Below are 10,159 nucleotides of genomic sequence, written 5' to 3' on the forward strand. Positions count from 1 at the left end.
GGCGAGGGTGCAATTTGGAGGAGAGGAGTAGCTAGGGAAAGGTGTATAGCAAGGGGGCAGAGATGTAGCTAGAAGTAGAAGTGTAGCTAAAGGGGAGTATCTTTTTGGCAGGGGTATAGTTAGATGGGAAGACGGATGAAGTTGTTTTTTATTGGATTGTTAAAATTGGGGATTTTTTGAGTTTTGCCAGGAAAAGCCCAAGGAAAATGAAGCAATTTCCCAAAAAAATGGGATCGAGGAAGGAAGAGGGTGGTATGAGGGAATAAAGGTGACTGACTCCCTCACCTGAATACACCTCCTACCTCAACTAAAACACACATAAAAAAAATTCCTTTAAATCATCAAAGCTTCATTTAAAAATTAAATTTATAGCGACAGTTTCCATTTATTTTTATAGAAAAGTTTTCTAAAATGGAAATTTTTTTTTCTGTTCAATTAAATTTCCACCCGTGGAAAATTGTTTACAGATATAATTGGACTTGATAGTGGGAAAGTTTATTGAGAAGCAGCGAATGGCGACTGTCTAGAAATTGTGAAACTTTGTTGATTCCACTTATATTGCAATTTATGCTGAATTACAGCAACAAAACCTTAACATTTGCCCGTTAAAATATCCATAAAATCAACCAAATGTCATGATTTTCTCATTTAAGGCAACGAGTCACAAATTTTAATCGGCTCTGAAATAAAAAAGAAGATGCTTCCAATTTAATTCAAGACATTACACATGGCTGTGCTTCATTGTGCTTCATTTATCAAATTGTATCATCACGTCTAGCTTATTGTTACCTTAAACTCCGTGCGTAAAAAAGGAGGAAAGAATATTGTGTGTCAAGATTATTTGTGTGGATGTGCTTCATTTATAGTGTTAAGGAGGGGGTTTAAGGGGGTTTTAAGAGATGGCTGATAGAGTCAGGGGTATGGTCAGATGAAGTTGACTCTCCTTAGGATCGATCGCTAGAATTTAAGGATTTTTTGGAATGTATTGCTAGTAAAACTTTAGCAAATTGAAGAATTTTCACCAAAAATGAGACTGACTCTCAAAATACCTCCTAATTATGTCTTTATTTTCACCTTTTTCTACTCTACCTAACATATGTAAGTCGACAAACATCAATAAACAGCTTCCAACTAGCACAAATCGGTTAATCGACCAAAAATCCGACTCCAGGTTAATGCTACTCTGACTTAATGCCGATTTCGATTCAAATTCAGCATCATAACTGACAGTTAAGCGTTTTATGTCTCCTAGATTCTTGTTTAGGTACAATAGAGTCAGAATAAGGTTACATCTATGGTAAGTCATGGAATACAATTGATCTGAACGACCAATGAAGTAAGCACAGCTCGAAATCGACTCGGAATTTGTATTGACATGTCGAATCAAGTTGAGTCAACTCCATACGGCTCTATACGACTCCCTATGATTCCATACGGCTTCATTTGGCTCTTTATGACTCTATATGACTCTACATGACTCTATATGACTCTATATGACTTTATATGATTCTATATGAGTCTATATGAGTCTATATGATTCCATATGACTTCATATGGCTCCACATAGAGTCCAGTCAACTTTAGTCGACTTTTTAACACAAAATCCTTATTGACTTCAACCTCTTCAAGTAAGTAACTAACCAAGTTCCAACAAAACGCGCTCCTCAATCCCAAACCTACTCTTCATTCATCCCCTTTTGTTCACATCACATCTCTTTATCTCTTTTATATTAAGTCATGGATGATAAATCGTGTTTCTTTTTTTATTGTCGTCACATAAACAGTATGAATAGCTGATAAATAAAGTGAATTAAATGAATGGAACTTTAATTTGATATCATTGTCTACAATCTAGAACATTAATCTAGTGCTATAATAATAAGTGATGTATTTATGTATTAAAGGTGTCAGAGACAACATAAAGACAGTGGGAGGATGAGCTTGTTAGCTTGTTTTGATGAAGGATGATTATGTGGGGGGTTTAAGGGTTGATAAAGATGAATTTGTGGATTTATCTTGGAATTACTGGATGCATACACACTTTCTTAGATGTATAGTTGGCATGTCTGTCCGTATCTGTGTTTATCTGACTGTTCCTATCTGCATTTGTCTGTTTCTATCTGTATCTATCTGTATCTGTCTGTATCTGTCTGCTTCTGACTGTTTAAGCCAATTTCTGTTTGTTTCTGGTTCCTTAATGACCCAAATCTACACCATCATCCACTTACATTGATTCCAATTGATTCCAATTTCATTAAATTCCATCCATTTCCAGAATTAAATCGGCAATGACTCTCAACAATTTTTCACATTAAATCAAATCCATTTAATCACACAAAAATCCATTTCATTTCCTTCTATTTAACCACATAAAAAAGGAGAGAATTAATCCATACGCTTACATTCCCAATCCAATATCATCTCCTCCATCCATCCATAAATTGAATCACGAAAAAGTCAACGAACTTCCATCCATTAAATACAAAAAATTTCTCATTCACTTTAAATCGAATTTTTTTTTTTCCTCATTGTTGATTCCTCCTTTAAATCCAATTTGGTTCTTTATACCGACGATATGTGTTAAAGATGTCGTTACGGTACTTGATGCACTCATAAGTGATGCTTTCTTGATATTTTTAAAAATAAATTTTATTCATTGAATGGAATAAGTCATCATAAATGAACTTTAGTGACATGCTGTGTTGGTATATGGAGTAGATCATGAGTTAGTTTAGGATATGATGTGGATTTGTGACTCCTTTGTGATGATTTGGGGTTGATATAGGACACAAACAGACGTATATAGTCAGAAACAGATGGAAACAGATGAAAACAGATGGAAATAGATGGAAACTGACAGAAACAGACACAAACAGACACAAGCAGACACAAACAGACACAAACAGACACAAACAGACACAAACAGCCTAAAAGCAGACAGAAACAGCCAAAAAACAGCTAAAAGCAGACAGAAACAGTTAAAAATTTCAATTTTTATCAAAAATTTATTGATTAAATTACATATATGACATTAACATCAGTACAACTACCCCAACCCCCAATAAAATCCCCATACCTCCCCCAGCTATAATCCAACCCTTCCTTGACTTTTTCCCCAATTTCCCCTCAATTGTCGCACTATTCTCAATATCCACCAATGCACTTTCCATCTCAACCTTAATCTTAGCCTTATAAATGTCAAAAAGTGGCCTAAAATTGTTCTGTATGTCCTCTAACTTGTCAGGCTGATCATGATACTTGGCCAGTAAGTAAAAGACACGAGCAATGAGTTCAGCATGTTGCATGTGCCTTGGATATTGATAGACTTGCTTAATAGCTTCATCCTTGTCGCAATTAGTGTAACAAAATTGTGAAATAATTCGAAATTTGTCCCTTGTTGCTTGATCTGTGGCTACATATGGCTTGGATAAATTGTCATAAATCATGTTTAAGGCATAGTGACAAAATTCATGTGCTATTGTCCCTAAAGCTTCATTTCTTGTAGTTTCATGTATTATTTGCCAAATATTGATGTATAAAATATTTGAGGAATGCAGGATGCACTTGTAAGGCAAGTCTGATGCTGGATCTGCCAAATTTTTGGAACCGCGCTTAAAGTCGAAGATAATTTGGAAGTTTCTGGACGCAGCGACGATGACTAAAATTGTCTTGACCAATGGAATGTCATTGAGGGTCAAAAATGCTGATTTAAGGAGGTCTAGTCGCGGTTCTGCGGATGTCTCGTCAGGTCCGACTGTGGAATTGGCAAGTAAGACATTTATGTGCTTTTCTGGCAGTTCCTTTGAGAATTTTTTGTGGATTTCTTTCAATTCTGACTGTAGATTCTCACTTAAATCACCAATAATTCCATCAATGTCCTCATTGACACCAAACCAGACATTGTGAGACAGTAACAGCTTATAAATGTCAAGTTGCTTACTTTTTACAGCAATTGTTGCTGCTGATTCATTTTTGGCATTGAAAAAATGACAACAATTTGGATTTTTTGACAAAATTTCGACAATTTTTGCCTCATTTTTATCCAAAATCATCTTGTGCAGCTCTGTTGACTTGCCCAAAAAGTTTTTAATCTCAATTGATGAATGATTGACATCAAACAGGTACGGATATGGCAAATTTTGCTCAAGTAAGTGATAAAGAACTGAATAATGTCGATGATGATAAGCCAGACGTTGTGCATTGATGCCATCAATTGGAGAATTTGTGGTGATGTTGAAATTTAGTAAATTTTTGACGACCAAAGGATTTCCTTGTTCGGCGGCAATAAGGAGTAAGTTGAAATTACGGGAATCGGCTAGGAAGTGAAGTTCAACGATGTGCATTTCATGTTGAATGAAGAGTTGATTGAAGACTCCTGAAAAGTGGGGAAAAATGGGTTTTAACTTCCGAAATCTGGCACCACATCTGCGTGACATAGAAGTGACACAGGCATGACAGAAGTGTGACACAAACGCAACTCAGACGCAACTTAGACGCAACTCAGACGCAACTCCGACACAACTCAGTCGGAACTCAGTCGGAACTCAGTCGGAACTCAGTCGGAACTCAGTCAGAACTCAGTCGGAACTCAGTCGGAACTCAGTCGGAACTCAGTCGGAACTCAGTCAGAACTCAGTCGGAACTCAGTCGGAACTCAGACGCTACTCAGTGGGAACTCTGTCGGAACTCAGACGGAACTCAGTCGCAACTCAGACGGAACTCAGTCGGAACTCAGTCGAAACTCAGTCGGAACTCAGCCGGAACTTAGTCAGAACTCAGTCGGAACTCAGTCGGAACTCAGACCCAACTCAGTCGGAACTTAGTCGGAACTCAGACGCAACTCAGACTCAGCTCTACTCACCAAGATGTCCAATTCTCAACGATGTGACTAAAAAATTGATAATAAAGTCAAACAGTTCCTTATATTCCCTAAAAATCATCCCATTGTAAGCCTTAAATGTCAAAAAATGCTGCAGTTCCTTTGACTTCCAATAAATTGATATTTTTTCGCCATCCTTAGACGAAATAGCAACAACAACAGCTTTATGTTCACATTTCATGCCTAAATAGTATAGCTGGGATGCACTAAGGTCCGTGAAGCTTTCATCAATTTCAAATTTGAGATTCGCAACAATGTCGTCGTCTTTGGACTTGTCATCGGTGAACATGTACTCGAATAAGGCTAAGGCACTGAGAAGATTTTTGAAATTTGTTGTGACTTGCTTGCTGCGGCTTCTTTCATATTGATCGGGAGTTAATTTTGGTGGTGATTTTGTGACTGATTTGGATGGAATTATTGTGATTTCAAAGTCTTCGTCTGAAAGGATGGAAATAAATCAATACAAAAATATAAATATTATCATTTTGTGTCATTGACATTGAAATTTTTTGTGTTTATCAGTCAGAATGTGTAGACGAAAAGAATCATCTTGATTAATCAACAATTGCAAGAATGTGATAATATAAATTAAGCTTTATGTGGCTTTATGTGTGTCTCGAGTACTTGCAAGTAACACACAAAAGAATTAAATTAAGCATTTCCTTTTAAATGTGACCTAAGAATCATATGCTTAATTAGATTTAGTTTTATAACTTAGTCCAACATTCCACAAGTTCTAAAAAATCGGACCTCTGACAGGCGTGACTTTGAACTGGTGCAGCATTTGGTATAGATCCGGCATCAGGTCAGTGTCTTACTAGTCAGTGTCTTACTAGCCAGGTCTTTTCAAACTAGCATTCTGGCACCTTTTGATGCAGCTGTACTTAATTAATCCAAAATATTATTCCAAATTTAACTTCACTTACTATTTATTTCGGCTGCATTTGATGCATCCATTATCTTCTATAAACTAGTGTATCGGGTAGAAACCCAATGCGGATATATTCACACCGTTCCATAAAAAGTCTCGCGGGTAGGCCAAGCTTCGCTTGGCAAATGTTTGAGGGATCAGGCTCCAGCGGGTAGGCCAAGCTTCGCTTGGCAAATGTTTGAGGGATCAGGCTCCAGCGAGTATGCCAAGCTTCGCTTGGCAAATGTTTGAGGAATCAGGCTCCAGCGGGTAGGCCAAGCTTCGCTTGGCAAATGTTTGAGGAATCAGGCTCCAGCGGGTAGGCCAAGCTTCGCTTGGCAAATGTTTGAGGAATCAGGCTCCAGCGGGTAGGCCAAGCTTCGCTTGGCAAATGTTTGAGGGATCAGGCTCCAGCGAGTAGGCCAAGCTTCGCTTGGCAAATGTTTGAGGGATCAGGCTCCAGCGAGTATGCCAAGCTTCGCTTGGCAAATGTTTGAGGAATCAGGCTCCAGCACTAGTCGGGTAGGCCAAGCTTCGCTTGGCAAATGTTTGAGGGATCAGGCTCCAGTGGGTAGGCCAAGCTTCGCTTGGCAAATGTTTGAGGGATCAGGCTCCAGCGGGCAGGCCAAGCTTCGCTTGGCAAATGTTTGAGGGATCAGGCTCCAGTTGGGCAGGCCAAGCTTCGCTTGGCAAATGTTTGAGGAATCAGGCTCCAGCGGGTAGGCCAAGCTTCGCTTGGCAAATGTTTGAGGGATCAGGCTCCAGCGGGCAGGCCAAGCTTCGCTTGGCAAATGTTTGAGGGATCAGGCTCCAGCGGGCAGGCCAAGCTTCGCTTGGCAAATGTTTGAGGGGTCAGGCTCCAGCGGGTAGGCCAAGCTTCGCTTGGCAAATGTTTGAGGGATCAGGCTCCAGCGGGCTGGCCAAGCTTCGCTTGGCAAATGTTTGAGGAATCAGGCTCCAGCGGGTAGGCCAAGCTTCGCTTGGCAAATGTTTGAGCGGGTAGGCCAAGCTTCGCTTGGCAAATGTTTGAGGGATCAGGCTCCAGCGGGCAGGCCAAGCTTCGCTTGGCAAATGTTTGAGGAATCAGGCTCCAGCAGGTGGGCCAAGCTTCGCTTGGCAAATATTTGAGGAATCAAGCTCCAGCGGGTAGGCCAAGCTTCGCTTGGTAAATGTTTGAGGGGTCAGGCTCCAGCGGGTAGGCCAAGCTTCGCTTGGCAAATGTTTGAGGGATCAGGCTCCAGCGGGCAGGCCAAGCTTCGCTTGGCAAATGTTTGAGGGATCAGGCTCCAGCGGGTAGGCCAAGCTTCGCTTGGCAAATTTTTGAGGAATTAGGCTCCAGCGGGTAGGCTAAGCTTCGCTTCGCAAATTTTTGAGGGATCAGGCTCCATCGGGCAGGCCAAGCTCCGCTTGGCACATGTTTGATAATTTTCATACAATGTTGAATGTTTTAAAAATCATAATAACCATTGATTTTGAAATTTTGTATGAAAACGAAAGTTTTTTGCTTTTTTAGAAGCAACGGCTGTTCCTGCCATGCCCAAAATCTAATCAGCTCTTCTATAGAGTAGCACGGATCGATCGCAAAAATCTAGAAGTCTCTACGATGTCTCGTTATTGAGATTTCTTGCTGATTAACTTGTTTGCTTGTTTGTTTGCTTGTTTGCTTGTTTGCTTGCTTACAGAAAGCGAATTTTTCGATTTTCTCAGCAATGCCTCAACCAATTCCAATTCTGTTTTTTGATTATGATGTGAAATTCCAGGCACAAACTTATTGCAATAGAACACAACTTGTCATTATGCTTAGTTTTGCTTGAAAATCCAAAAAACTGATTTTCCAATCTGAACAAATTCAATACATTCACACGTGAAAACGGTGTGAATATAAAAATTATATAATATGCTTATAATGACTTGAACCTGATTATTCAAGATGATCTTTACAACTGACTTTTTGAGTAAATTTAGTTTACTTTTTACGCATCTGATGACATTGTAGATGTATTTGTGAGATAAATAAATTTATTTTGAGACAGCTACAGTGGTTCATTATTATCATTTTGAGACTAAATACAAATCTGAGGAACCATTAAAAATGTTTACAAGAAAAATGTTTTTCGAAAGTTTTACAGTTTTTTGTTTCTAAAGTTTTTATTCTAAAGACTCGTTTTTGTGGAAAAAAAGCGTAAGAAAATATGAACTGCTTCGTAAATGGCAGGAAAGACTTTTTGCAATTGGAAAGTTTTCCATAGAGACATTTTCATAGTTTGAAAGCAGAGTGCAAAATTGACTTGGCTTTAATGTGGAGTCGAGTCGACTTGAGCCGACTTTTTCATACGAAATCTGAGTCGACTTCGAGCTCTGATTGAAAGTTTGACATTTTTTCTGGAAACACCCTAGCAAATTAAAGAACATTGCCCAAAAAGGGAGAAGAGAAGGAGTTTGACCTTCAATAATCCGTCCTGGATACGCCCCTGTATATTCTAAGCAAACTGCCCACATACTTGATATTAAAACATTTTCAACCACTCGTGGATATAACGCTACAAAAAACAACTTTATTCTTACACTTCACTAAACATTTGACGTCATAAGTTGATGATCCTTAAAAGGAAGTGTAGCTTGTTTACTGTCTACATTTTGTTTCTCTCCGGTGACCTTTTTCGCTTGGTTAAATATTAAAAGTTTTTGTTTTTGTGCCAAAAACAACATGTTTTTAATTTTTTATCAACACCTGCTTAGTTGTAAGTTGAAAGTGGAAAAACTGCTACAACCGCAAGTAAGGATGAATGTACTATTTGAAGCTTTAACGCCACAATTAGTAGGATCATGAATCAGAATTGATCTGTATAATTATTTTGGATTTGTTTAACCAATTTCAATAAAATTGACTACAATTAACCAGCCGCAGAAATTAAATTTTGTTCCAGAATTAGTGATAATTATTCACGAAAGTGTAAATTTGGTGCAAATTGACTCGATAATGATGTTCATAAATTGATAAAATTATAGCATGAAACCAAAAATACTCAGTTAGTTTATCAATTAAAATTAGTTTTTCTATCGTAAAAATTAGAATTAAATATAATATTTTTAGGAACAAAATAGAATTGTGGCTGGGGGATGGTTCACTTATCATGTAACGCTAATAGAGAAAGGTTCGTGGTAGACCGAAGAACTCCTGGAAGGAAGCTATTGATAGAGACAGAATTGCATTTGGTATTGGCAATTGACAGGCAGAATCCGGCGACAGAACCAGCTTTAGGTAACATATGAGGGAGGCCATGGATTACAGTTGATCTGTATGACCAGCGAAGTAAGTAATTAAGTATTAGAGAAAGGAATGAATGGCTACAAAGGTGAGTGACTCTCTAAAAAGCTAATTTTTGGCGTTACGTAAATGAACTAAGTTATTGATGAAAAGAATCTCAATTAAAGTTGTGACTATAGGTAAGAATGTGTGTTGTTGTTGTTGCTGCTGTCTTTTGCTGTGTGTCGTCTGTCACTGTGTAAACAAAACACTTTTAACCCTCGTTAAATCATCAACAAAAAGGAAAATAAAGCTTGCAATCTGACAATCAATAAAGCTTGAAATCTATACGACAACAAAGAGCTTTAAGAATAAAAAAATTGAAAAATTTTGAGACGCACGCCTACATTTATTTAGGATTGAGATGCTTTTTCACACATTGTATATACTGAGAAATTGAAACTTATTAGATTTTAACCTTTATATCTAATTTGACAATGAAGTTCATTCTTTTATTTGCTCTTTTTGGATCAAATGAGAGACTTGTGTAAACCTTTTAAATTAGGCATGTCTAATTTAGTTGTGTCGGGTGTCAAGTTTCAAGTATTTACAGAGGCTGAGTCTAAGGACAGTTTCCGGGAAGTCACAGTATTTGTGTCTCATGTGTCTCTTATGTCTCTTGTGTCTATTGTGTCTCTTGTGTCTATTGTGTCTCTTGTGTCTATTGTGTCTCTTGTGTCTCTTGTGTCTATTGTGTCTCTTGTGTCTATTGTGTCTCTTGTGTCTCTTGTGTCTCTTGTGTCTCATGTGTCTCATGTTTCTCTTGTGTGTCTTGTTTCTCTTGTGTCTCATGTGTCTCTTGTGTCTCATGTGTCTCATGTGTCTCTTGTGTCTCATGTGTCTCATGTGTCTCTTGTGTCTCATGTGTCTCATGTGTCTCTTGTGTCTCTGAGTTCATATCTCTCTATGTCAGTCGAGATCGTGACTTCAGTACACCCTCTTAACTGCTCTAACTCAGTAATCAAATCAACCTTCCTTTCACATCATCAACTCGTGACGATTAAGTGCCGGCACGTGTATTGAATTATTCATATATCAAGAACCAAGAAAACCCGGATAAATT

General features: G+C 38.3%; 1 protein-coding gene across 1 annotated transcript; it reads right to left on the reverse strand.

Moving 5' to 3' along the window:
• Window positions 1–2,543: 2,543 nt before the first annotated feature.
• Window positions 2,544–6,001, reverse strand: LOC139089467 (uncharacterized). The gene is made up of 4 exons (XM_070639025.1): window positions 5,806–6,001; window positions 4,862–5,317; window positions 3,077–4,375; window positions 2,544–2,626 (listed from the first exon to the last, which is right to left on the reverse strand). Exons 1-4 carry the CDS (start codon window positions 5,834–5,836, stop codon window positions 2,544–2,546), a joined length of 1,869 nt encoding a protein of 622 aa, XP_070495126.1. The 5' UTR covers window positions 5,837–6,001.
• Window positions 6,002–10,159: the final 4,158 nt, after the last annotated feature.

Source organism: Chironomus tepperi, unplaced genomic scaffold, assembly GCF_022539635.2.
Source record: "Chironomus tepperi strain 1889 unplaced genomic scaffold, CSIRO-AGI_Ctep_v1 contig_13, whole genome shotgun sequence".
NCBI classification, from domain to species: domain Eukaryota; kingdom Metazoa; phylum Arthropoda; class Insecta; order Diptera; family Chironomidae; genus Chironomus; species Chironomus tepperi.

Excerpts from the sequence above, each read along its gene's own strand:
- LOC139089467 (XM_070639025.1), bottom strand. The coding sequence starts at position 5,836 with ATGGATGCATCAAATGCAGCCGAAATAAATA. Across the intron at positions 4,376-4,861 it reads GTTGAGAATTGGACATCTTG|GAGTCTTCAATCAACTCTTC; the intron begins GTGAGTAGAGCT and ends CCCACTTTTCAG. Across the intron at positions 2,627-3,076 it reads TTGGATTATAGCTGGGGGAG|AAAGCATCACTTATGAGTGC; the intron begins GTATGGGGATTT and ends AAAAATATCAAG.